The 26,641-nt window shown below is 34.6% G+C and overlaps 3 protein-coding genes and 1 long non-coding RNA gene across 4 annotated transcripts; 2 read left to right on the plus strand and 2 right to left on the minus strand.

Moving 5' to 3' along the window:
• The first annotated feature begins 4,912 nt into the window (after positions 1-4,912).
• Positions 4,913-7,276, plus strand: LOC131626609 (pentatricopeptide repeat-containing protein At4g16390, chloroplastic-like). Its single transcript, XM_058897444.1, has one exon. The coding sequence runs from the start codon at positions 5,009-5,011 to the stop codon at positions 7,088-7,090; it is 2,082 nt and encodes a 693-aa protein (XP_058753427.1). The 5' UTR covers positions 4,913-5,008; the 3' UTR covers positions 7,091-7,276.
• A 5,101-nt stretch (positions 7,277-12,377) lies between these two features.
• On the plus strand, positions 12,378-14,513 carry LOC131626612 (pentatricopeptide repeat-containing protein At4g16390, chloroplastic-like). The gene has a single exon (XM_058897450.1). It carries the CDS (start codon positions 12,434-12,436, stop codon positions 14,378-14,380), a length of 1,947 nt encoding a protein of 648 aa, XP_058753433.1. The 5' UTR covers positions 12,378-12,433; the 3' UTR covers positions 14,381-14,513.
• A 111-nt stretch (positions 14,514-14,624) lies between these two features.
• Positions 14,625-15,337, minus strand: LOC131626622 (PLASMODESMATA CALLOSE-BINDING PROTEIN 5-like). Its single transcript, XM_058897460.1, has 3 exons — positions 15,218-15,337; positions 14,862-15,110; positions 14,625-14,763 (listed from the first exon to the last, which is right to left on the minus strand). Exons 1-3 carry the CDS (start codon positions 15,282-15,284, stop codon positions 14,729-14,731), a joined length of 351 nt encoding a protein of 116 aa, XP_058753443.1. The 5' UTR covers positions 15,285-15,337; the 3' UTR covers positions 14,625-14,728.
• A 1,337-nt stretch (positions 15,338-16,674) lies between these two features.
• Positions 16,675-17,760, minus strand: LOC131626633 (uncharacterized). The gene is made up of 2 exons (XR_009291241.1): positions 17,305-17,760; positions 16,675-17,031 (listed from the first exon to the last, which is right to left on the minus strand). It is a non-coding gene; the product is annotated as an uncharacterized LOC131626633 (long non-coding RNA).
• Between the last annotated feature and the right edge of the window lie 8,881 nt (positions 17,761-26,641).

Here is a 26,641-nt window from a genome sequence, read left to right on the forward strand (position 1 = left end):
AAAGAATATGGTGGTGCAATGCATTCTTTGAAAAAAAAAGAGGAAAGACAATGATAAAAGAAAAGAAAAAAAAAATGTGTGTTAATGGTCTAAAGAAAAGGAAAGGATGCATTGTATGGTGAAAAACAAAAGGGTAGCATATTAGTAGTGTTGTACATAAATAATGCTTTCCATGATCATTCACCCTTTTTGTTTCAATGGCCGTGTACATACAATATCACTTGTTTGGAACCCAAGCCAAGTTACAACCAAATGAAGTCCTCAGTGATCTTTGTTTCTATTGTCTCGTGTGCATAGTATAGATGAATATATGAATTGTTTTGGATGTGCCTCATTACTAGTGAGTGTGATTTGTCCTTTTTGCTATCATGGCAATTGTCCTTCAATTATTTTTGTGAAGTGAAACATAGGTGATTCATTCATGAACATTATCTCTTTAATGCAATTGTGTTGAAAGTTTGTGTTCAGAAAGTGGTTCATAGTCATGTTAGAATCTTGTACAAGCAAGGAAGACTTATCTTGTAGGTATGTAACTCAAGTTTGAACCATTCAATTGATGTTGCTAACCTCATGTGATTCAATGATGTATGTTTTTGAGCTAGCTTTGTTCGAGGACAAACAAAGATCAAAGTTGGGGAGAGTTGTTAGAATCCCATTTGTGCATAGTTTGTATATATGTTTTGTGGTATTTCTGAAACTCTTGTGCCAAATTTGATTACTTTTTGATATAATAGTATGTAAATAAATAACTTTATGTTTATTTTCTAAATTAAGTTAGTTTATTAACTCTTGTTATGTTTTCTTTAGGTTTTAACAACTTTTGGGCAAGATGGAATGAGAAGAATGATCAAAGCAAGCTTGCAATGAGGGTGGAATGGAAAAAGAAGAAGATTTGTGCAAGGAGGTCCGCTCAGCGGAGTCCAAGCGGACCCAGGCAGGGATGCAACAATTTTTTTCATCAGCAAGTCCGCTCAGCGGAGCTGAAGCGGACGTGGGCAGTGAAGAGCAGAAAATTTACCTCCGCTCAGCGGACCTCTCCGCTCAGCGGACCTTGAAGACAAAACAGATATTTTTACTGCTCCGCTCAGCGGACGGACCCCCTCCGCTCAGCGGACCTACTTTTTCAACTTTTGTTCTTAGCCACATAAAATTGATGATTAAGCTTGGTTAGCTTGGTTCTTATCATAACACACATTGGGAAAGAAAAGTTAGGGAAAGAGAAGAAGAGAAAAACCATTTTTAAGAGAAAATCAAGATTTCCAAACATCTTTCTTTGATCTTCTTGAGTTTGATGTCACTAAATCTTGGTTTGTTGCTTGTTGTTGGAGCTTCCATGGATATGGAGGGCTAAGTTCCATCTTGTGTCAAGATTAGAGGTAGTTAGTGTGTAAATATGTACTTTCTTTGATCTATTATGTATGAACTTGGTTAATGATTAATACATGGTGAATATCTTGTTATTTATGTTTCATTTGTTGTTTTGGATTACTATTGAGAGATATGTTTCAAAGCTAGACCTAAAAGATATTCATCTATCAATAAACAAACTCTAGAGATAGATTTGTGAGTTGATATTCACAAGTATCAAGCTTTTAAGATTATCATGTTGATTGTCGGCATGAGAGATCATCTGACGGTGAATATGATAATAATCACGATATTGCTTTAGAGATAAACAGTATCGAGAGGATACGTGATTGTATTAATCATGAATAGGTTCATATATATAATCTTTAGAGTACATATGAAGCAAACTAATGAACACTAATCTTGACACAGTTTTACCAAATCGTTTTAAACCCGAATTTATTGTCTTTAATTTCTTTTAATGCTATTTATCTTTCATGATACTAAAAACATCCAGAGCCTTAACTCAAAATACACTAAGCTGTAGAACGGAGATAATATCGCATCAATCCCTGAGGAGACGATACTAAAAATACTTATCCTATACATTTCTAACACCAGATGAACCACGTCCTTGCCCCTCCATAAACACAAGTTCCGAGCCAGACAAAGTTCGCGCCAGGGAAAAAGGGCAAAAACGCAGGACATCTAACTATGACGCACGCATACAAAGAGAAACGCCAAAAGCATAATCAAACGTCTTTCAACGGTACAAAAAGCTGGAATCTAAAGATAAACTCATCAAAACGTTGTCGTGGACGACGGAGAAACCCCATATCTCCGCCATACGCCACCACAATCATCATCTATCCTCATCAAAATCTTCCTAAAAACCCACCCTAACCACATGCAACCGGGTTCTAAACAGTGATCGAAGCATAAAAATACAAAACGTAAGGATTAAAAGGTAACTTACAGGTACGATTTTGAGGAAAGACTGAAGAATATGTAACAAACACCACTACAAGAAGAAAGGCCGGCGAAGAGAGAAAGAAGCGACTGAAACTTGAAAAGTTTGGAAAGATGAGGGGTTCTGCTATTTATAAGAGGCATAAGGTACCACGCGCGCCGCACGTGCTGTAATATTCGGAGGAATGGCAATCATTAACCCTATAGCCTAGGGAATAGATTAGCCATCATTTCACATTAAATGCGACATGCTCCCCTATTAAATTTTTGAAACAACACGCTTCCTTACTCCCGGCCTAACCCTTCTTCTCCCCGGAAATGCACGACCTACCTCCCTCGGATAGCCTGGGCTCGGACCCTCGGATCAACTTTCTATAAGTCGTCACTCCTATGACCGGAAGCAACGACTTGGGGGGCTCCTGTTCTGGACCGGCCCAATCCAGTCAATTGGACCATTCCCGCCTTCGGCCCAATACACTTCAGAACACGCGTGGCAGTCTCCATCCAAGCAGACCGCGTAAACTAGGCCAAGCAACCGACCACGAGGGCCCCTCGTGCCCGGTAAACAATCAGTCAACGCGTCTCCTAAATATCCGCCCTATGAAGAGGAGTCTAATTCGTTCCAAGAACATCTTATAAATAGCCCTCTACGTACAGAGGGCAAGGTAATCTTTTTCTTACCACTAAAACCCCATTACTTTGTTGTACCTTGTAGAATACATACTTACTTTGGCATCGGAGTGCCTTGCAGGTACAACACCTTTTTCTCCATATTCGTCATCCTGAACTTCAAGCCTTCATTGTTGCTGGTCATCTGATCTGCCCGGTAAGATCAACTATATTTACAAATAAAAATGTCAGAACCTATTTTGTTTAGCATTATCAAATTACTGGAGATTGAAACGTGTACAAAAAGAAGAAAAACCAGTATGTCAGGAACTTCTTTGAATTTGTATTTACTATTCTCTTAAGAGAAAAACCATTTTCTTCTTGAAAAGTTATATTCTTAATGTATAATGATTAGGTTAGTAAAACGGTGATAAAAAAGTCTAAACCTAATTGATTTGGTAAGTGGCCAAGATAAATCCCTCATTATGGATGTAGTGGGTTTGTATTAACTTAATTAAATTGTGTATTTTTAAAAGGTTGAAAGTGTGAATTGGATAGAAAAATCGTCGAGAGAGACAGATCGTTCTCATGTAGCGTAAGTTGAATGTGTTTGAAGCTTTCTAAGGTAAGAGCACTTTCTAACGATATTATATGTGATTGAATCCATATGTGTTGATATGAATGATGGTGTGCCCAGTTGGGGTTTTGTGATAATTGTGCATCCGACTGAGAATGTTTAAATGTTGTGTGCCCAATTATGAATATGTGTTTATGCTGTGATGCTAAACTTGTGAACATACTTTCATATGATTCGTTGAATATATGATTTGACTGGTGGTTATGATTACATATGTGAAGATTATGTAAGTTGTTGCATTAGTATATGTAGAGAAAGTGTATACTCATGCATATCATAGTTGCGTGTATGTCGAGTGGATTACACCGGGTGAGGACTCTAGTGGATTGAGCCCACCTAATCCTGCAGGATTTTATAGAGTCGGTGTCAGTGGAGAATACTGCACTTTTAGTGGAAAGAGGCCATGACTCTCTGCGGAGAGGTTAAATTCCGAAATTCATGCATGTGAGGAACCCGGTTAGGGGGATCACACCCATGTAGAGTCTGCATTAGGATATTTGTGCATTACTTTATTTGTTGAAATAAATATTGTGACTGTTGTATATCATGTTTTACTTGCATGTGTGTATTCTTTCATGTATGCTATTTTTAGATCGTGACCCTCTACTATTATTATTGAATGGGCTGAACGCCTCCATGTTGTTAGGAATCGTGATAATTAGGGTATCAAGGTGTCGTGAAGACTTGCAAGATGTGAATGTCTTTGGCGATCGAAATCATCAAGACTCAATGTCATAGTGAGTCATTTGTACTAAGTCATCCTTGGCTTTCAATTCAAGATTAGCTTAGGGGTTGTTTCAGAATGTTGTCTATGTCTATTATTGGGAAGTTTGTTGTTGAAGCTGAATGCTTAAATGTGTTAGTGGTATTGACATTCACTTTTCGTCAAATACAATTTGCAAGAAAATATATTCAAGTGGTCAAATATTTTATAACCTTGGGCATTGCTCTGGTCCTAATTATGGAAAAGATTTAGACAAAGTGTCATTATGTTCTTTTAGACGAAATGTTTAATTTGTGTTTCTTAATCCGTTAACTGAGAAAACAAATTATAAAAGAGACCCTGTATTATGATCATTGTCTTACAAAACTTTACTCTGATTTATTTTAAATATGATCATAGATGTTTTAGTTCAAAGATTTTGTGGTTTTAAAAAGAAAAAATATACACTCCCGCTGTTAAAAATCGGGGTGTTACAATGATAATCTCAATATAAATAAATTTTTTAAATTTTAAAAGTTTTTTTTAAAAAAATTTACTTACAAAATATTTAATCGGTGCGTCGCCCGGGTGTAAATACAAGTTTTAATTTAAAACAAACAAAAAATTACATTAAACTCTAAACCGTGTGATCTTGACTGCAGGCGATCTGAATTTGTAAGTTTTATGCTCCTCTTCTCCTTCCCCTCTCTCTCTCTCTCTCTCTCTTCCACATAACACAGAAAATGGCTTACCGTCTTTGTTGCTCTTCTGCTTCCTCTCTCTTCCACGACCCACCCTCCTTCTCTATCTCTTCCCGCAAACCCAAACTTCGAAACTTTCCTTCTTCTCTCACTCCTCAATCCAAAATCATTCTCCAATCCAACCATGTCTCCCTACAACAACCCATTCCACAACAACAATCCGAAATAGACGCTAATTTTGATAACCCAGTTGCGAAATCTACTCCCTCGAAAAACAGTCACATATGGGTCAATCCCAAAAGCCCCAGAGCCAAACAGTTCGGGAAGAAATCTTATGATGCAAGGTACACTTCTCTTGCCAAGCTTTCCAACTCTTTGGATTCGTGTGATCCCAATATAGATGATGTCTCTAGAATTTTTAAGAGTTTAGGAGATAATCTTATAGAAAAAGACGCTGTGATTATCATCAATAACATGGAGAATTCTGTTGTTGTACCTTTTGTTCTTCGGTATATTCAGTGCAAGATTAGAGGTGTTAGAGAGGTGGTTCTTTATAATGTTACACTCAAGGTGTTTAGAAAGTGTAGGGATTTCGATGGTGCAGAGAAGGTGTTTGATGAAATGGTTAACCGAGGGGTGAAGCCGAATAATGTTACTTTTTCGACTATAATTAGCTGCGCGAGGTCTTGTAATTTGCCGAATAAGGCTGTGGAGTGGTTTGAGAAGATGCCGTCGTTTGGAATTGAGCCGGATGATGTTACGTATGCGGTTATGATTGATTCTTATGGGAAAGCGGGTTATATTGATATGGCTGTGAGCTTGTATGATCGTGCGAGGACTGAGAAATGGCGACTTGATAATGTGACGTTCTCTACGATGATTAAGATGTATAGGGTGGCGGGGAATTATGATGGATGTTTGAATATCTTTGAAGAAATGAAGGCTCTTGGTGTTAAGCCTAACTTGATTGTTTATACCACTCTTTTGGATGCCATGGGGAGAGCTAAGAGGCCATGGCAGGCCAAGAGTATATATAAAGAGTTGATAAATAATGGACTAATTCCTAATCGTGCAACCTATGCGTCTCTCATACATGCCTATGGTAGAGCGCAGTTTTGTGAAGATGCTCTTGCTGTGTATAAGGAAATGAAGGAAAAGGGAATGGATTTGGATACGCGTCTTTATAATACCCTTTTAGCTACATGTGCTGATGTTGGTTACACTGAGCAAGCGTTTGAAATTTTTGAAGACATGAAAGGTTGTGATACTTGCTGTCCGGACAGTTGGACATTCTCATCGTTGATTACTATATATTCCTGCATTGGGAAAGTTGAAGAGGCTGAAAGGTTGATGACTGAAATGAATGAATCTGGATTTGAGCCTGATATTTTGGTTCTGACTTCGCTCGCCCAATGCTATGGAAAAGCCAAGCGTGTTGATGATGTTGTGAAAACATTTAATCAGCTATTGGATATGGGCATTGAACCGAACGATCAATTCTGCGATTGTCTTCTGAATGTTATGTCCCAAACACCAAAAGAAGAACTTGGTAAGCTAACAGATTGTGTGGCAAAGGCTAACCCGAAACTTGGGTCGGTGGTGAGATATTTGGTGGAAGGGCTGGAGGGTGATGGAGAGTTCAAAATAGATGCAATAGAACTCTTTGGCTCAATTACTAATGAAGTAAGGAGGGCATTTTGCAATTCTCTGATTGATATTTGTATCAACTTGGATTTGCTGGACAAAGCATGTGTGCTTCTTGACCTTGGTTTGACACTTGAGATATATACAGATTTACAATCCAGATCTCAAACTCAGTGGTCATTGCACTTAAAGGGTCTCTCAGCTGGATCTGCACTGACAGCATTTCATGTTTGGATAAATGACTTGGCTAAGTCTTTTGAGTCTGGAGAGGACCTTCCGCCTCTACTCGGGATCAACACTGGTCACGGGAAGCACAGGTGTTCCGAGAAAGGTTTGGCAGGTGTTATTGAGTCGCATTTGAAGGAACTCAACGCTCCATTTCGGGAGTCTCCCGATAAGGCTGGCTGGTTTTTGACTACACAGGTAGCAGTCAGTTCATGGATTAAGTCTAGGGATTTGTCTAAACTAGTTGTTGCGTAATTTCTGAACTATGCGGTTATCAGCTGCTCTAGCAATGACTTTTTTTATATTCATAATGTAGTTTTAATGCACTTTCCTTGTCTTAAGTATATCATTGCAATTGATAATCTTTCAAAACCATATAAATAAAAAAATTAAAAAAAATAAAGATATTATTTACTTGGATCAAGAGCATTGATTAATGCAGCAGAGTTGAAATAACAAGATCCTCCTTTGTTCTTAAACTTCTAATAGTAATTGTTGAAGATATAAGAAGCATGATCCTTGATTGTATTTGGAAGATAACATGGTTGGTTCGGTTTTATCTTGCTGCAATCTGCTCCACCAACATTACAAGCCCAATCCATGGCCCTTTGCAACTCATCGTCTGGTGTCTGGTGTCCTGAAATTTCACAATAACTCATCATAATCAAATAAGATAATGCACAATAAAACATATACTTTAAGTACAGAACACAAATTCAGATAATGCGGATTTTACCTGATGCTTGAAATGACAGGGTTGCAAAGAAGCATAGTTATCAAAAGTTTGAGCATTGGAGAAGTCATTGTTCTTCTGGAGTTTCTAATATCTAACGTTGAACAGAGACACCATGTTTTGGCCCTACATCAGTTTCTTCACTGTCACGGTAGCTTATTTGAAATTTTTTTGGTTTCGAGAATCAATCACATGATTTTGTTATACTAAACTTTTTTGCTTTTCTTATATTCAGATCTAAGATGTGGAATTTCCAAATATTGTATGTCAGTTTTTGTTCTTAATTTATTGATAACTTTCCAAATACATAACTGCACATGGTAGAGAAATTAAATTCAGAAAACCTTCACAATAGTACTCTTATTATTATTTTTTTAGAACCCGAGTATCATTGCTGAAATTCTTGGTATGATTTTAACTTGGAATGGAGATTGGAATGATTTATTGATATCAAATGAATTTGAAAGGATTTATTTTAGTCCCACATAGGAGGGAGTACAATTATTAGTATTGTATATATATTCCAACTTGAACAATTGGTGTTTGGCCCAAAGGCATCAACAATTTTGTAAAGGAGTGAGGACACACCCATAAATTGGTGTTCGGCCGACTCAGCTCTTAACCTAGTTTTTGACTGGGTCGCTTGCCCTCCAAGAGTCATACGTGTGACTTGCTGACCAAGTAAAAACGGCTAGTTTGACTGGGTTAGTCTCACTCTCCCACGATTTTTCTCCACTCAGTTGGATATTTTGCCTATAAATAGAGTTCTTCCGTTCATTTGCAACTTACTCCAGAATTCTCTTTTCTCTCTCTCTCCCTACTCTCCTTTATCTAAACATTTTCTTTTTCTGTTTTTCGACTGGATTAATTTCAGATACTACGACTGGTTGTTATACAATCTAAAGGTGTATCACTTAGAAAGATTTATCATGGCGCAAGTGAGAATCATATTTCTTGAACGAGCTGTTTTTTCCTGGAGGCGTCGTGGTTATTAAGAGCTGCTTATAATTTTTGGCAGTACCGCAAAACGTCTAAACGAAAGCGTACTAATCCGCGACTCAGCCGATAACTTCCTTCGTGGCAATATTTTCTAAAACCGAAACAATAATTTTAAGATGTTTTTTGTGACTGTCATGTCTACTGAGGGAAGTATTGGTAATACTGTGGCCGCTACTGTGAATGACAAACCAATAAAGTTTGAGGGATCTAATTTCAAACGTTGGCAAGCTAAGATGAAATTTTTCTTAACTTTGAAAAAGGTTGCCCACGTTCTGACTGAGGATATCCCTGTTGTTCTTTCTGGATCAATCGACCTAACTAATGATAAGTCAACTGGTGAATCAGACGGAACTTCCAAAACGTCTGAATTATACTCTGCTACAAAAGCTAAAGCCGCATCAAATAACTTATAGCTCCGAAAAGAAATCGCCCTATGGCAAGAGTATGATTACCTATGCAAAAACCACATTCTGGACAGTCTTGCTGATGACTTGTATGATTACTACAATAATTACAAGACTGCTAAACAGGTTTGGGGAGCTCTGCAAGAAATATGATACTGAAGAAGCAGGTGCAAAGAAATATGCTGTTAGCCGCTACTTAAACTACAGGATGGTGGATGAATAATCGATGGAAGCTCAAAGCCACGGACTTCGAAAAATTGTTCATGAAATAATTACAGAAGGTATGCCCCTCAATGAACAATTTCAAATTGCTGTTATCATTGACAAACTGCCCCCTGGTTGGAAAGATTTCAAAAACGTGTTTCATCACAAAACAAAAGACTTTTCAATCGAGAGTCTGATTACTCACTTGCGAATTAAAGAGGAAGCTCGGAGAGAATATCAAAAAGATGAAGTCTTAGTTGTTTCTAAAAATAAAAGAGATTTAGTGCGGTTCTGAAGCCTACTGGCAAACCATTAAAGAATCAGAACTGCAATGCTGCGAACCGAATTAAGAATGAGAATCCCTCCAGGACCTCATCTGCTCCATATGCTAGGCAGCAACCACCACCTCAAAAAAATGACGCTCCAGTTTTTACTTGCTACAATTGTGGAAAACCGACTCATATGGCAAAAAAATGAAAGAGCAGGCTTAAATCTATTGCTGGCTCAAATGCTCAAGTTAACTTGACTGATGAGCCATTAGCAGCTATGATCACTGAAGTCAACATGGTTGGAGGAAGTGATGGTTGGTGGATAGACATTGACGCCTCTCGTCATGTCTGCTATGATCGTGCTATGTTCAAGACATACACTAATATTGAAGATAAGAAAGTATTGTTAGGAGATGCTCACACCAATAATGTTGCTGGAATTGGAGATGTTGTGCTGAAATTCACCTCATGAAAGACTTTGATCTTGAAAGACGTCATGCATGTTCCTGAAATTAGGAAGAATCTTGTTTTTGGTTTTCTTTTAAATAAGGTAGGGTTTAGTCAAATTATAGGGGCAGATTTGTACACCATCACTAAGAATGGTATTTTTGTTTTGAAAGGGTACGCCGCTGATGGCATGTTCAAGTTAAACGTTGACTTGAATAAAATTTCTCCTTCCGTTTACTCTTTGGGTGATTTTAATATTTGGCATGCTAGACTTTGTCACGTTCATAAGCGAGTTGTTTCTAATGCAAGCAACTTAGGCTTAATCCCTAAATTAAATGTCAATGATTCAAGTAAATGTGAGTATTGTAGTTAAGATAAAATTAACTAAGACTTCACATAAATCGATTATTAAAGAATCCAATCCACTAGATCTCAAACACTATGATAAATGTGAATTAGATGGAACTCTAACTAGAAATAGTAAACATTATTTTATCACTTTTATTGAGGATTGCTATGATTATACTTATGTATATTTAATGAAGAACAAAAGTGAAGCGTTTGACATGTTTAAGATGCATATAACTGAAGTTGAGAATCAATTTAGTAAGAAGATTAAGAGACTTCGTAGTGATAGGGGAACTGAATATGACTCTGAGTTATTCAATGATTTTTATATTAAACATGGAATTATACATGAAATGAATGCTCCATACTCTCCTGAAATGAATGGTAAAGCATAAAGAAATAATAGAACTCTTACTGAACATGGTTGTTGCAATTATGATGAATTCTGGTGCTGCACCTCACTGGTGGGGGAAATTTTATTGACTGTTTGTGATGTCCTGAATATAATACCCAAGTCAAAAAAGTAAGATCTCACCTTATGAGATATTACAGAAAAGACAACCAAACTTGTCTTATTTGAGAACTTGGGACTATCTGGCTTATGTCATAATTTCGGATCCGAAACGAGTTAAACGAGCCTATGAATGTGTATTCATTTATGCAGCAAATAGTAAGGCATACAGGTTTTATGACCTAATTGCAAAAGTGATCATAGAATCAAATGATGTTGAATTCTATGAAGACAAATTTCCTTTCAAATCGAGAAATAGTGGGGGAACCTAATAAAGTCACATTCCTGTGATAAGAAGTACAGAAAGCAATGATAACGTAGAAACCGAACTTCAAAGAAATAAAAGAGTAAGAGTTGCTAAAGGAAATGGGTCCGAGTTTGCGACTTATAATGTAGAAGAAGCTCCAATACATCTTCAAGAAGCACTGCCATCTCTAAATGCTTATTTATGGCAATAAGCTATCAATGATGAGATAGATTCTCTAGAGTCTAACAAGACCTGGTACCTAGTAGGCTTGTCTCCTAGTTGCAAACGAATCGGTTGTAAATGAGTTTTGAAAAAGAAACTAAAAACTGATGAAACTATTGATAAATACAAGGCTTGCCTTGTAGCCAAGGGTTTTAGACAAAGAGAAAATGTAGATTTCTTCGACACCTTCTCTCCAGTCACTAGAATTACATTCATTAAGGTACTTGTTTTAATTACTGCTATTTGTAACTTAATAGTACACCAAATGGACGTTAAAACAACTTTTTTAAATGGTGACTTAAAAGAAGAAATCTATATGGATAACCAGAAGGTTTTGTGATCCATAGACAAGAAAACAAGGTCTGCAAGTTAGATAAGTCTCTGTATGGACTAAAACTAGCTCCTAAGCAATGAAATGAAAAGTTTGATAGCTTAATGATATTGAATGGGTACAAAGTGAATGAAAGTGACAAATGCGTTTATTACAAATATGAGGATCGCATCTGCATTATCATATGATATGTCTATATGTAGACGATCTACTCGTATTTGGATCAAACATTCAGGCCGTTAATGCTATGAAATCATTGTTATGCAACAACTTTGATATGAAAGACCTCGGACAAGCGAGTGTGATTTTTGGTATCAAGATCACAAGATCCGAAAAAGAAATTACTTTGAATCAATCACATTATGTGGAAAAGATCTTAAGGAAATATAATTAATTGACTGTAAACCAACGAACACACCATTCGATCCAAGCATGAAACTGTTTAAGAACACAGGTGAAACTGTTAGACAGACAGAATATGCAAGCATCTTTGGCAGTCCTAGAACGCTTAAACACAAAGTCCTTACTTGCCTTATGCTTAATTAAATAACTAAGAGTATCAAAAACTACGATGTATCCTCCGCCGCATAATTATTCACTGCAGTTGAACATTGTCGCATTTATACATTCAACATATTTTCTATCGTTAAATCAAGATCAAATAATTTATATTAAAAGTTTGATATTTTAATTTAAAACAAATAAAAAATTACATTAAACTGTAAACTGTCTGATCATAATCTAACGATCCTAAATGTACTGAATGCTGGGGTGCTGTCAATATTTTGACTGCAGGCGATCTGAATTTGCACGTTTTATGCTAACCAGTCCTTAATTTGCAAGATAAGGCTAAGGAAGTCCACATAACACAGAGGGTAAGAAAATGGCTTACCGTCTTTGCTCCTCTTCTGCTTCCTCTCTCTTCCACGACCCACCCTCCTTCTCTCTCTCTTCCCGCAAACCCAAACTTCGAAACTCTCCTTCTTCTCTCACTCCTCAATCCAAAACCATTCTCCAATCCAACCATGTCTCCCTACAACAACCCATTCCACAACAACAATCCGAAATAGACGCTAATTTTGATAACCCAGTTGCGAAATCTACTCCCAAAAGCCCCGGAGCCAAACAGTTCGGGAAGAAATCTTATAATGCAAGGTACACTTCTCTTGCTAAGCTTTCCAACTCTTTGGATTCATGTGATCCCAATATAGATGATGTCTCTCGAATTTTTGAGAGTTTAGGAGATAATCTTATAGGAAAAGACGCTGTGATTATCATCAATAACATGGAGAATTCTGTTGTTGTACCTTTTGTTCTTCGGTATATTCAGAGCAAGATTAGAGCTGTTACAGAGATGATTCTTTATAATGTTACACTCAAGGTGTTTAGAAAGTGTAGGGATTTTGATGGTGCGGAGAAGGTGTTTGATGAAATGGTTAACCGAGGGGTGAAGCCGAATAATGTTACTTTTTCGACTATAATCAGCTGTGCGACGTCTTGTAATTTGCCGAATAAGGCTGTGGAGTGGTTTGAGAAGATGCCGTCGTTTGGAATTAAGCCGAATGTTGTTACGTTTTGTACGTTGATTAAGATGTATGACGTGGCGGGGAATTATGATGCATGTTTGAATGTTTATGAAGAAATGAAGGCTCTTGGTGTTAAGCCTAACTTGTTTGTTTATAACACTCTTTTGGAGGCTATGGGGAGAGCTAAGAGGCCAAGGCAGGCCAAGATTATATATAAAGAGTTGATAAGTAATGGACTAATTGCAAATCGAGCAACCTATGCGTCTCTCATACATGCTTATGGTATAGCACGGTTTTGTGAAGATGCTCTTGTTGTGTATAAGGAAATGAAGGAAAAGGGAATGAATTTGAATACGCGTCTTTATAATATCCTTTTAGCTATGTGTGCTGATGTTGGCTTACTTGAGCAAGCGTTTGAAATTTTTGAAGACATGAAAGGTTGTGATACTTGCTGTCCGAACAGTCGGACGTTCTCGTCGTTGATTACCATATATTCCCGCATTGGGAAAGTTGCAGAGGCTGAAAAGTTGATGAGTGAAATGAATGAATCTGGAATTGAGCCTAATATTTTTGTTCTGACCTCGCTCGCCCAATGCTATGGAAAAGCCAAGCGTATTGATGATGTTGTGAAGACATTTAATCAGCTATTGGATATGGGCATTGAACCGCACAATCACTTCTGCGTTTGTCTTCTGAATGTTATGACCCAAACACCAAAAGAAGAACTTGGTAAGATAACAAATTGTGTGGCGAAGGCTAACCCAAAACTTGGGTCGGTGGTGAGATATTTGGTGAAGGGGCCGGAGGGTGATGGAGAGTTCAAGGTAGATGCGATAGAACTCTTCGGTTCAATTACTAATGGAGCAAGGAGGGCATTTTGCAATTCTCTGATTGATATTTGTATCAACTTGGATTTGCTGGACAAAGCATGTGTGCTTCTTGACCTTGGTTTGACACTTGAGATATATACCGATTTACAATCCAGATCTCAAACTCAGTGGTCATTGCACTTAAAGGGTCTCTCAGCTGGATCTGCACTGACAGCATTTCATGTTTGGATAAATGACTTGTCTAAGTCTTTTGAATCAGGAGAGGACCTTCCGCCTCTACTCGGGATCAACACTGGCCACGGGAAACACAGGTATTCCGAGAAAGGTTTGGCAGGTGTTATTGAGTCGCATTTGATGGAACTCAACGCTCCATTTCGGGAGTCTCCTAATAAGGCTGGCTGGTTTTTGACTACACAGGCAGCAGTCAGTTCATGGATTAAGTCTAGGGATTTGTCTAAACTAGTTGTTGCGTAATTTTTGAACTATGCGGTTATCAGGTGCTCTAGCAATGACTTTTTTTTATTCATAATGTAGTTTTAATGCACTTTCCTTGTCTTAAGAGGAAATTTTTGTATTAGCTTCATAAATAACTCTTGTTTTGTTGAAAGTTAGATGCTATAAAGAAATTTAAAAAGTTAGAAAACCCGATTGACAAACGCCAACCATTTAAGTTGCAGAAAAATAAGAATTCAATGTCTCTTTGACATGATATGTTTAAATATCAAGATATGACACAACAGCAATTTATAAGACACTGGCCGAATATTTCACTGGCTTTGTTACTGTCTTCACTTTGAGAAAACAATTTACTCCAAACTTCATTCAAGGGATAAACTCAAACTTGCAAGAGCCATGGCCTGTCGTTGAACAAAGAGAAAAGTATATCATTGCAATTGATAATCTTTCAAAACCATATAAATGCAAAGAATTAAAAAAATAAAGAGATATTATTTACTTGGATCAAGAGCATTGATTAATGCAGCAGAGTTGAAATAGCAAGATCCTCCTTTGTTCTTAAACTTCTGATAGTAATTGTTGAAGACATAAGAAGCATGATCCTTGATTGTATTTGGAAGATAACACGGTTGGTTCGGTTTTATCTTAGTGCAATCTGCTCCACCAACATTACAAGCCCAATCCATGGCCCTTTGCAACTCATCATCTGGTGTTTGCTCATCAGCTATGCACCATTCCATGAATTGTCCTGAAATTTCACAGTAACTCATCATAATCAAATAAGATACTGCACAATGAAATATATACTTGTAATACAACTTATTAGAACACGGATTCGGATAATGCGGATTTTACCTGATGCTTGAAATGATAGGGTTGCAAGAAGCATAGTTATCAACAATTTGAGCATTGGAGAAGTCATTGTTCTTCAGGAGTTTCTAATATCTTGAACTATATTCCCTATAAATAATGACATATTGTATATTTTTATAAAAGAGTTTCTAATATTTAATTTTTTCCAGAATCTGAGGCACAAGTTTTGGCCCTACATCAGTTTCTTCACTGTCACGCTAACTTATTTGAAACTTTTTTGGTTTCTAGAATATCACAATCACATGATTTTGTTATACTAAACTTTTTTGCTTTTCTCATATTCAGATCTTAGATGTAGAATTTCCAAATATTGTATGTCGGTTTTTATTCTTAATTTATTGATGACTTTCCAAATACATAACTGCACATGGAAGAGAAATTAAATTCAAAGAAACTCCACAATAGTACTCTTAAAGGGTTACAAAATTACCATCTTATGAATCAGACTAAATTGGTGGTGAAAAAAAAAAAATTAAAAAATTGCTTAAAAAATTTATATCATTATGATAACTATTATTATTATTATTAGAGAAAATGTGATGTACCGACAGTTTAAAATATTTTTACACGGTCAATCAATCACCACCATGAATTCAATTAAACCATTTTTTTATTTTAAAAAAAGTTTAATGACATAGCAGTTTGATGGCTTTCTATTAGATGTCAATGTAAAACTATTTTACACGGTCATGCACGACCTTTTAACTCTTATTATTATTATTATTATTATTATTATTATTATTATTATTATTATTATTATTATTATTATTATTATTATTATTACTATTATTATTATTATTATTATTATTATTATTATTATTATTATTGATTAAGATTCTGATTACTTTATTGTACATACATATATCAAGAATAAATAGTCCAGGAGGTCCCATCTAAGCATATTTTCTTTTGCAATGAGGAATTTAGATGACTGATTTTCCAAGCAAGGTATAAGAGTCTATGTATAAAAGTTAGCCCTATTATTTGTTTATTATATACGTTTTTCATTTAAATTTCATGGCTTTTTGTGAAGAGTTTGATAGTCTCATCTAGGGGTGGACAACGGTTCGGTTCGGTTCGGGTCCAAAACCTAAAACCGAACCAACCCTCGGGTGAGAATCATTGACCCTATTTCCGACCGATTGGGCTTTCGGATTGTACGGGTTCGGGTTCAAATGGGTTCGGTTTTTTAAATCGGTTTTTTCCGGTTAGTGTTATTTTTTGACCAATTCAAATTCCAAGCCCAAGTTTCAAATGAATTTAGTTTTTATTAATTTTAAAATTTTATAAATTGTCAATTGTTAGGTCATATTAAACTTGGTCCAAATAAATTAACTAATTTTTAGTGAACATTTTTAAAATGTAGAATTTAATTATTTTTAATCAATTTTTAATTAATGACATCAAGCTATTTTTAGCTCTTTTTTCCCATTAAAAAGTAAAATTATTTTAACCTTATATAAATAGACACGCAATTAAATCTAAATCTTTCTTACAACTATTAAAATTAAAAATTAAAAATTTGTCCATAATTGCTTCCCACCCTGGGAATTCATCTTTCATCATATCTCTGGAATATTTTGATTTGCCTCCAATTTTCACCATTTTATTTCGATATGCTTCACATTTTCACTTTCAGACATGAGCTAATAATATCTTTTATCTTCACTGATATTGTATAATAAAACCTACATCAAAACAAATGAAATATGTATACACTTCATATATTTACATTCCCTGCACAATATCATATGTATAAACTGCACATTCAGTAACTAATGAAATAGTTGTATAACCTGCAGATGAAATTAGAGTGGTAAGAGTTAAATTAATAAGCACAGTTTACATTAAAAGAACTAAGAAGCAAGCATAGTGCAAATTGGTTTTAGCTTGAAGAAGAACATATTTAAACAGAACACCAACAAAACAAAACATAATAATTTGAAATGTAATTTTTTTAAGAAAACAGAACTTCATAACAAGTATAGAAACTTTACTTCTAAATACATATCATATCAATCAATTTCTGGGAAAAAGTTAATATAGAAGTAAGATTTATCAGGACTTACAGTATTGCATAGTCAAGGAGAAGATTTAAAGTACCAAGAGACAAACTTTAGGAAAAACAAAGGCAAAATAGATCTAAACCTGAAAAATGAACCGCTTCAAAAAAATACAAGATTAAGCAAAATAGATTGAAAAAACAAATGAAAAATAGATCTAAACCTGGAAATAAATAGATCTAAACCTGGAAAATCAAAAAAATACAAGGTGAAGATAAATAGATTGAAAATACAAATTCAAAATAGATCTAAACATGAAAATAAATAGATCTAAACCTGGAAAATGACTAGCTTCAAAAAAATACAAGTTTAAAATAAATAGATTGAAAATACACATGCAAAATAGATCTAAACATGGAAATATTAAAGCCAACAACAAGAATAATAACCAATCAACACAAATGATTAGGGCTGGACAAACTATGATCACCCGAGGGAAACCGACCGGTCCGAATCCGGTTTTACATTTCGGTTCGGTTCACGTCGGGTTAGCAATTAAAACGGGTGGCTATTTCGGTCTATTCTGGTTTCCTTCGGTTCGGATCGGATCAAAATGTTGGGTCCATCGGTGGCCGAACCCGACCGAGCCCAAAACATACTTTACTATTATTTACTAGCAGTATAAGGGTTTGTGGAGGCAACCCTAATTTCTCAGTTTCATTTTTCTTCATTCTGAATAGCGCCGCCCCCTATGCTCTCATCTCTTCAACTACCACCACAATATTCATCTTTTCCCTGCTTCCATCACCACTACCTTCGTCTCTTCCTCTCAACATCTCTCTCACCTTACTCACAAATCAGATTTGAAACCAACACCCTAATCCCTAAATTCCAGAAAATAGATCTAAACGTGTTGTTATATTTTGTTGGAAAAACACCACTTGCGTGTCTTCGTGTTTCTCTGTCGTCCTCGGTCAGGTTTGGATCCTACCTTCGCTACCATATAACTCTTTGTTTTGAGTAAGATTTTTGATTTTTTTCTCCTTAATGTATTTTACTCCTTATTTTACCTTTGATGCTTATTATATCTTTACTTTTATCCTTGTCAGGTTACTCACTTCTCATAATACTTGTTATTGATATTGGGGTTCTTGCCTTCCTTTTGGGTGTTGCGGTAAGTATCACTTTTCTGATTTATATTTCAGTTATCATCAATGAAAAATAAGCAAAGAGTGATGGTGAGAAAAATATGTCTAGCAATGATTTGTTAGTGAAGGAAGTGTTGTTTTCATATTAGATTTTCATTAGAGTTGACAACTAAAATAATTAATAAAGATTTGGATCCTCTACCACAATGATTTCTACAGCAATTATCTCAGTCATTAGATAATTTCATTGCATTATGGGATCCAAATATTTAAATTACTAATACTTAACAGAATTCAGACCAAATATCTTAAAATGAGCATATTCTCGGAACTTAACATTCACCAATATGTAGGGGGTGGCAAAACGGGCCGTGGTCTGCGCACCCGCTAAAAAATGGCGGGTTGGGTTGGGATTTTAGGTCCGCTGCTCGCCAAAGCCCGCCCCGTCAAACCCGCCGCCTGCCAATGCCCGCCGCCCGCCAAAACCCGCCCATCCTCCAAAATTCCCTCTTTTTTAAAACCACCGGTCATTTTATTATAGTAAAATTATTTTATTAAACTACGTCTTGTGGTTTTTGTTGAAGTTGGTATTTATGTTGTTGGAGTTTATTTGAAGTCTCACATTGCTTAGGTTTATGGACGGTTGATTGTATAAATATGTGAGAGCAATTTCATCCTTTGAACTAGCTTTTTGGGTTGCGATCCAGACATATTTAACATGGTATCATGAGCCTTTTTGAGTTTGGCTTCCGAAAACAATATTTTTTTTATAAAAAATATAGAAAAATATTTGATATTTAAAAAAAAATAATTTTGTTTAAAATAATAAAATAGTGTTTATCATTACTATATTTTTAAATTTTTATAATACTATAACAACATAAAAGATATTTTAAAAAATTTATGTAAGTCTTCCAAAACCCTCTTTCAATACAAATTTCACATTCGCTTAAATTAGAGGATTTTTGGTGTTATGAATAAAAGTTAATCCTCCAAATTCGGAAACAAAGCCTTAAGATTTTGGATGAGTATGTGGTGTATCTCTCACAAAGTGTGTCGCTTCTAAACTAGCAAAACTTCATTATCCTTTTGGTTACTGTTGCTACGTGAGGTCATTGTGAGCAGTATTTTAAAAACCGGATCAAACCGGCCGGTCACACGGGGAACCAGAGGGGTCACCGGTTCGGTCTAATTGTTGGATTAGATATGCTATTGAACCGGCGAGAACCGGCCAAAACCGATCAAAATTATAAAAAAATGCTGATCGGTGGTTTTAAAAAATCAGTGGTTCAAATGCATACTCTTTTTTTTCCCGCACAAAACAACGGCGTTTTCATGATTTTTTTTATAAAAAATATAATTAGACTTTATTTAAACCTTATTTGGAACAACTTTTCCCCTGTTTGCAATTAGACTTGGTTTAAATTTTATTTAAATTTATATTTTGTATTATATTGATTATATTTAGAATTTGAATGTAAAAAACTAAAAATGTGAAATTATGATATTTTAAAATTGTAAAATTTTATAGGTGTTGTGATATTTTTTTAGAGACTAAGTCATCTAGTTCGACCGATTTAATAAATATATAGTATTGCAATATAGACCGGTTTATTCAACCAAGTTATCTGGTTTAATCTGATTTAGTCATGCGCTTCGACCAGTGATCCAATAACTCAACCACCAATTACTCAGTACCCTCACCAATTTGATGACCGATTCGATTTTTAAAACACATACTTTTGGACCTGGTGTGCTTTGTTGCTACGTCCGTAGTTATTTGATTCTACTCTGAGTACTTTAATTAATGTGAATGCTTTTTACTTATGTGAGTAATCTTTTACTTCTATTGCAAATTATTTTGATCCTAATTCTTAATTTTTTTTAGTAAGCCGTGAATCGTTTATTTTATTTGCTCATATAATATTGATCTCTCATAATTAATTGCAATTTCAAATGATAAAAATATTCTCTTTGATTTATTAGTATTCAATTAAATGGAGAAAATTATTTTCATTGGAGTTATGTAGGGCTGGAAATGAGTCGAGTCGAGTCGAATTCGCCTCAGCTCAGTTCGACCCGTTAAGAATCAGCCGAGTTCGAGTTCATGACGAACTTTTTTTTCGGCTCAAACTCGACTCGTTAAGAATTGGCCGAGTTTGAATTCGAGTTCGGGTTTATCTCAAACTTTTTTTCAGGTCAAACTCGATTTGTTAGAACTTCACGAATATCTCGATTCAACTCGTTAGGTTTATCTTGTTAGGTTCAACTCGCTTATTTCACGGACTTAAAAGTAATTTTTTAAAGTCTATTATATATATATATATATATATATATATATATATATATATATATATATATATATATATATATATATATATATATATATATATATATATATATATATATTTGACTTTTTAAATTAATATTTTTTAAATAAAAAATATAGAAATAAAATAAAATTTATAAGATTGGAATTTATACGATTTTATTTTATTTGTATAATTATTTGTAGAAATATTTTGCTCACTAGAGAATATAAATTATCAATTAAAACCGTAAGATTAAAATAAAATATGATACTAAGATTTAAAGCAAATATTTAAACCTACTCTTAAAGATAATATAATCTATCCCATATATAATCGAGTTGACTCATGAACCTAACGAGTCGAACTATGTATAGTTCAAGTTCAGCTCATTTAGTTAACGAACTTAGTTTTTAGCTCATACTCAGCTCATTTGGTTCATGAACATAGTTCAACGATTTAATTTTCGAATCGAGTTTCGAACTATTTTCGAATTAGTTTGGTTCATTGCCAGCCCTAGAGTTATGTAATGAATTTTTTTTTGAAAGCAAAGAGGATGTGAAGTTATATTGATGGAACCTCTCTTAAGCCTACCGATAAAAAGGATGGGAAATATGAGAATAATTTAGAAACATGAGATGTTAATAATTCGAAGATTTTTATTTGGATTAATAATTCAGTTTTTCAGTCGATAGGTATGCAACTTACAAAATCTGATACTGCTAAGGATGTTTGGGATAATTTGAAACGTTTGTATGTTACATTTCATTTTGCAAAACAATATTAGCTAGAGATTGATATTCGGGCCCTAAAATAGAGTAATATGACTATTTAGGAATTTTATTCGGCCATATGTCTAATTTGTGGGATCAATTGGCATTCACTAAATCAAATGAATGATGAGCTTTCAAAGCATATATTGATCATATAGAAGAGCAACATTTGGTTCAATTTTTTATGGCTCATCGAGATGATTTTGAAGGACTCAGTGGGACTATTTTGCATCACACTCCTCTTCCAAGTGTAAATTGAATAATTAATGAGTTGTTGGCAGAAGAAATAAGACTCAAGTCTCACTCTCATTCGTATCATGAGAGAGGAAATCTCTCGCCTTCTCCATCCGTCTTTGTTGCTCCTTTTAACAAAAGAAAACCACAAGGAAGAGTTGGTATTAATGAATGTTCTTTTTGCAAGGAAAATGGGCATTGAAAAACACATTGTCCAAAATTGTTGAAGTCAGGTAGAAAGAATTTTAAGACTCCATCGTCCCATGTCGATGTTGCCGCTCTTTCTACAGTTTCCCTTCTTCCTGCTGATTATGGTATACATGATGAAAACGTGAGCGATATAAAAATCGTCTTGTATGTTGATGATATGATTATTACATGTGATGATATTGATGGGATTAATAAGTTGACGTTGCAGTTATCTAAGCAGTTTGAGATGAAGGATTTAGGCGCTCTTCGTTATTTTTAAGGGATTGAAGTTACCTACTCCCCTAGAGGTTATCTTCTTTCTCAATCCAAGTGCATTGCTAACATTCTTGAACAAACTCGCTTATCTGAGAATCGAGTAGTAGATAATCGTCTTGGGCTAAATGTTAAATATACTTCTTCTGATGGCGTTACTCTACCATATCTCACTTTGTATCGTATTTTGGTTGGAAGTTTGGTGTATCTTACTATTACTAGATTTGATATTGCTTACACAGTGCAAGTTTTGAGTCAGTTTGTTGTTTCTCCTACTACACTACATTGGGCAGGTGTACTTCGTATTCTTCGTTATCTCCGAGGAACGCAGTTTCAAAGTCTTTTGTTCTCATCAACCTTTTTCTTAGAATTACGTGATTACTCTGATGCTGATTGGGTTGGTGATCCTATTGATCGTAAGTCTATCACGAGGTTTTCTTCTATCTTCCCTTCTTTATTTTTCTGTATAGTATTTATTTTGATTTTAGAAAATGAGAGAAGTTCTCATGGTATTTTTTAATTTTTTCTACTAAAAATTGTTGTGTGTTGTTTTCAAATTTAAAATAATTTTGAAAATTACATTTTGTTACCTAAAATATTACTAACTGAGTAACGTATCAAAATGTTCTCTTTAATAAAACAACAGAGTTATACTGTTCGATATCGTAGTACAATGTAGGCATCCTTCTAAAATTTTACCATTAAAATATGATACATATGTTGGTGGAGAATATGAGAATCGAATGGTCTAGAGGGGGTTGAATATATTGTTTCCCAAATTCATTTTCAAAATCATTTTGTTTTGCAAATTCAAAGTTTTACAAGATGCCGCACAGATAACAATCGGAAGCAAAATATATCGGATGTATTGAAAAAGATACATCTAAATGTCATCACAATTATGTGAGATAGTCATAAATAATCATAACTGAGATAGATTAAGTTGCTTTGACAAGCAATACGATTGAGCACTATAAGCATGGTAAATCCTCATAACATAATATTCTAGAAACGACAAAAAAAACTTAACGCATGTAATACTATACAGAAATGTAAAAGAGGTAGGGGAAGAAAAATGTACACAACAGATTTATAGAGGTTCAACTCATTGGTCGTCGTTAGAACTTAACCCAGACTTCAATAGTTTAACTATTGAAAATTTGTAGGGTCTTCCTCAATTTTGTAAAATTAATACAAGAGTACATTTGGTACAATGAATAATCAACAACATTGAACACTATAAGCTGATTGTTTTAGGCAACACGAGTCTAAATGATTCTTTATCCCAATACCATTAACAAAAAATGATTCCTTATCCTAACACACACAACAAAACTTCACCAAAAAAATAATAACTTTCCTAATGCATCTTGGATCTACCACTAAAACTCAATATTTAGAGTTGAGCATCATAACAATGGTTTCTTAGTTCAAGGTTCAAGGTTGAAGATGATGAAGTTTATCCCCACACAACACAACTTAGATCTCACTAGACTAACATTCTAGGAAGTTTTTGACAAGGTTGAAACAAGGAGATGGTGTGTTTATCGGAAACACTCATGAGTTTGTCTAAATATTTGTGAAAGTATGTATTTGATCTTTCTTGATCTCTCTGTTTTGATTTTTCATCTCTTCTTAAAAAAATTGGAAAAAATAATTTATACATGTGCTAGAGGTTGGGCACAAAAAGGTGAGGAAAAGAGCAAATGATTCGAGCCAAAACATGTAGTTATGATTTGAATCAACAAAAAAGAATAACTTGAATCAAGATAGCAAAATGAGGAAGTTTTCATTTTGATTTGAATCATAATTTGCACTCATGATTTGAGTAAGACAAAAAGTGTGATTCGAATCATATATGATGTTTTTTTTAAAGTATAACCATGACTCGAGTCAGAATAAGTTGTGATTTGACTCAAGGAGTGTTGTGATTTGAGTCACACATATCCTTGATTCGAATTAACTAGTCGGGAACAAAATCCAAATTTCAAATTGATGTTTTATTTGAATAAGCCATATGCTTGATTCGAATCAAGCTTAAAATATGTTGTTTTAAGTTAATTAAAACATGCAAGATGTTGACTTTGAACTACTTTCTCAAGTTTAAAAAATACATTTATATGGATTCAAATCTTATATATTGAATGTGAGGGAGACTCAAGGTGTAATCTAATCAAATAAACGAATTTCTAACAAATTGAAATAATAACAAATCAAATTACAAATACTGAAAATTAAACAGAACATCAAAATAAAGATAATACCGACTGAATAGCTTTAACGTAAATCATTCATAATAATTGCTCGTAATAATATAAATTTTCATAATCTCGGTAGATATTTTTCTGAAGGAAAATTTTCTCCATGGATAAATATTTTCTATGGAAATGACGACACCACTCATACTACATATTTTTGACAATTTTCCTAATATTTTTAATTATATTTTAAGTTTATTTAATGTGAAATAGAGCAAAAGTGGATAGATTTTGAAGCATAATGGAAAAACTCAATCCGTTTTAAAATCACTTCAATTAATCAAATTTTGTGAAATATTCATAGTGGAAGTTATAGTGAAAATGTGGTGCGATACATCGACACAAAATCGAAAGAAATGAAAATTTTGAAGATTTCTCCTAATTTCATTGAAGGCAAAATTCATTGTAACTTAATGGAAAAATCGTGTCGCGTCAAGTTATACAATGCATCACGTTATTCGAGTACAATTTCATTCGATTGAATTCCTTTTTTATAAAATAAAGCTTATACTCAATGTTTTGATTTATTGACGAATTATCAGTTGGTTCCAAATTGTGCATGTGAAATTGTGCATGATCCATCATACCTTCGTGATAATCAGGAATACAATGGCAGGTTCATACGGGGTCTACTCACTTTTATTATTATATTTTCCTTAGTTTTACATACATATTGTAATGTACTTTCAACCATAATCTCTTTGTACCCCTATACATTTTATTACTTGTATTTACATTTGTTTAAAATAATTAAAATCATTCTTTCTTTTAGAAATTTACATAATCCCAATGGAGATGTATCTCTTTATAAATTGTATTACTTGTTCGTTTTTCATCGTTTACTATGTTGCCATATGTCATCATTCTAATAATAAGAAAGAAAAAGATGAGAATTTCAAGATAATCATGGAGATGTTCAATTTGTTAAAAGTCAACACCTCTTTTGCAAAAGTATTATAACAAATGCTCGTTTATGCAAAGTTTATGAATGAGCTTTTGACCAAGAGAATATGGCCCTTAAGCAGTGAAATAGTTGCATTATTTGATGATTATAGTATGATAATTTAAAGGAAGCCATCACATGTGTTAAAAGACTCATGTAAGTTCTATATTCCATACACTACTGGAAAGCTAACATCAACCTGATGGCTGATGCAACTCTCAATGTTGACAAAATTGGGAGTAGAAGTAAAACCAACCAACAAGACTTTAAAAATAGGAAAGATGTCAATCACAAACTCTTATGGTGTGATGTAATATGTGCTAGAAAAAGTTGGTGACTTTACATTTTCAGTTGATTTCGTCATTTATGATATGATTAATGATGTCTAGGTTCCCTTTATCCTTGGTATACCATTCTTTTTAGCTGCTAAAGCAAGTATTGATTGGGAAACAAGTGAGAAAATACTAGGATTTCTAGATGAGAAGGTTACTTTTAAGGGTTGTGAAGGCTTGCATCAAACTGTTGAGAAGATAGAACGCTACAAAATTGAAGTACCTTTTGTTATGTTATTGTTAATATTATTATTAATTGCTATTTATTATATGTTATTGGCTAAGTCTCTACTAATCGTGAGAGGATCATGGTTGTTAGTTTTGATTGTGCCTAAATTGTAGGGAGTCTAGTATGACTTAGTGGCCCTGCTTCTTAGGAAGCATTCAATTCAGTTTTCTTTTTGTAAGCTATTTATATAGCAGTATTTAATTCTAATAAACAAGTCAGTTACTAGATTTGCTAACATCTGGTATTAGAGCGAGGAAGACTTCAAAAGTGTGAGAGATCCAAAAGTGTGAGAGTACCACAAAATAGAGTGTTTGGGGTATGGGATCCGAAGAGAAGAATGGTGGATTTTCAGTACACCCATTCCCAGATTCGATAGAGATTACAATCATTGAAAGATGGTCATGGAAAATCTCTCGAGATCTAGAGAATATTGGTTCATGGTGAAGAACGGTTACATGGTGCCCAAAGAAGGAGAAGTGTAGACATATGCGCAGAGGAAGACCCTTGATGATTTGTTTCTTAAGGATTTGAAGGCAAAGAATTATGTGTTCCAATCCTTGGACAAATAAATTCTGAGAACCATCACCAAGAAGTACGCCTCCAAGCAGTTGTGGGACTCCATGAAGATGAAGTACCAAGGAAGTGATCAGGTCCGACGTGCTAAGCTCAATCAACTCCAATGAAAATTCGAGGTGTTGGCTATGAAATAAGGGGG

Source organism: Vicia villosa, linkage group LG1 (assembly GCF_029867415.1).
Source record: "Vicia villosa cultivar HV-30 ecotype Madison, WI linkage group LG1, Vvil1.0, whole genome shotgun sequence".
In the NCBI taxonomy this organism is placed as follows: Eukaryota; Viridiplantae; Streptophyta; class Magnoliopsida; order Fabales; family Fabaceae; genus Vicia; species Vicia villosa.

Excerpts from the sequence above, each read along its gene's own strand:
- LOC131626609 (XM_058897444.1), top strand. The coding sequence starts at position 5,009 with ATGGCTTACCGTCTTTGTTGCTCTTCTGCTTCCTCTCTCTTCCACGAC.
- LOC131626612 (XM_058897450.1), top strand. The coding sequence starts at position 12,434 with ATGGCTTACCGTCTTTGCTCCTCTTCTGCTTCCTCTCTCTTCCACGAC.
- LOC131626622 (XM_058897460.1), bottom strand. The coding sequence starts at position 15,284 with ATGACTTCTCCAATGCTCAAATTGTTGATAACTATGCTTCTTGCAACC. Across the intron at positions 15,111-15,217 it reads CCTATCATTTCAAGCATCAG|GACAATTCATGGAATGGTGC; the intron begins GTAAAATCCGCA and ends GTGAAATTTCAG. Across the intron at positions 14,764-14,861 it reads AATCAATGCTCTTGATCCAA|GCCATGGCTCTTGCAAGTTT; the intron begins GTAAATAATATC and ends GTTCAACGACAG.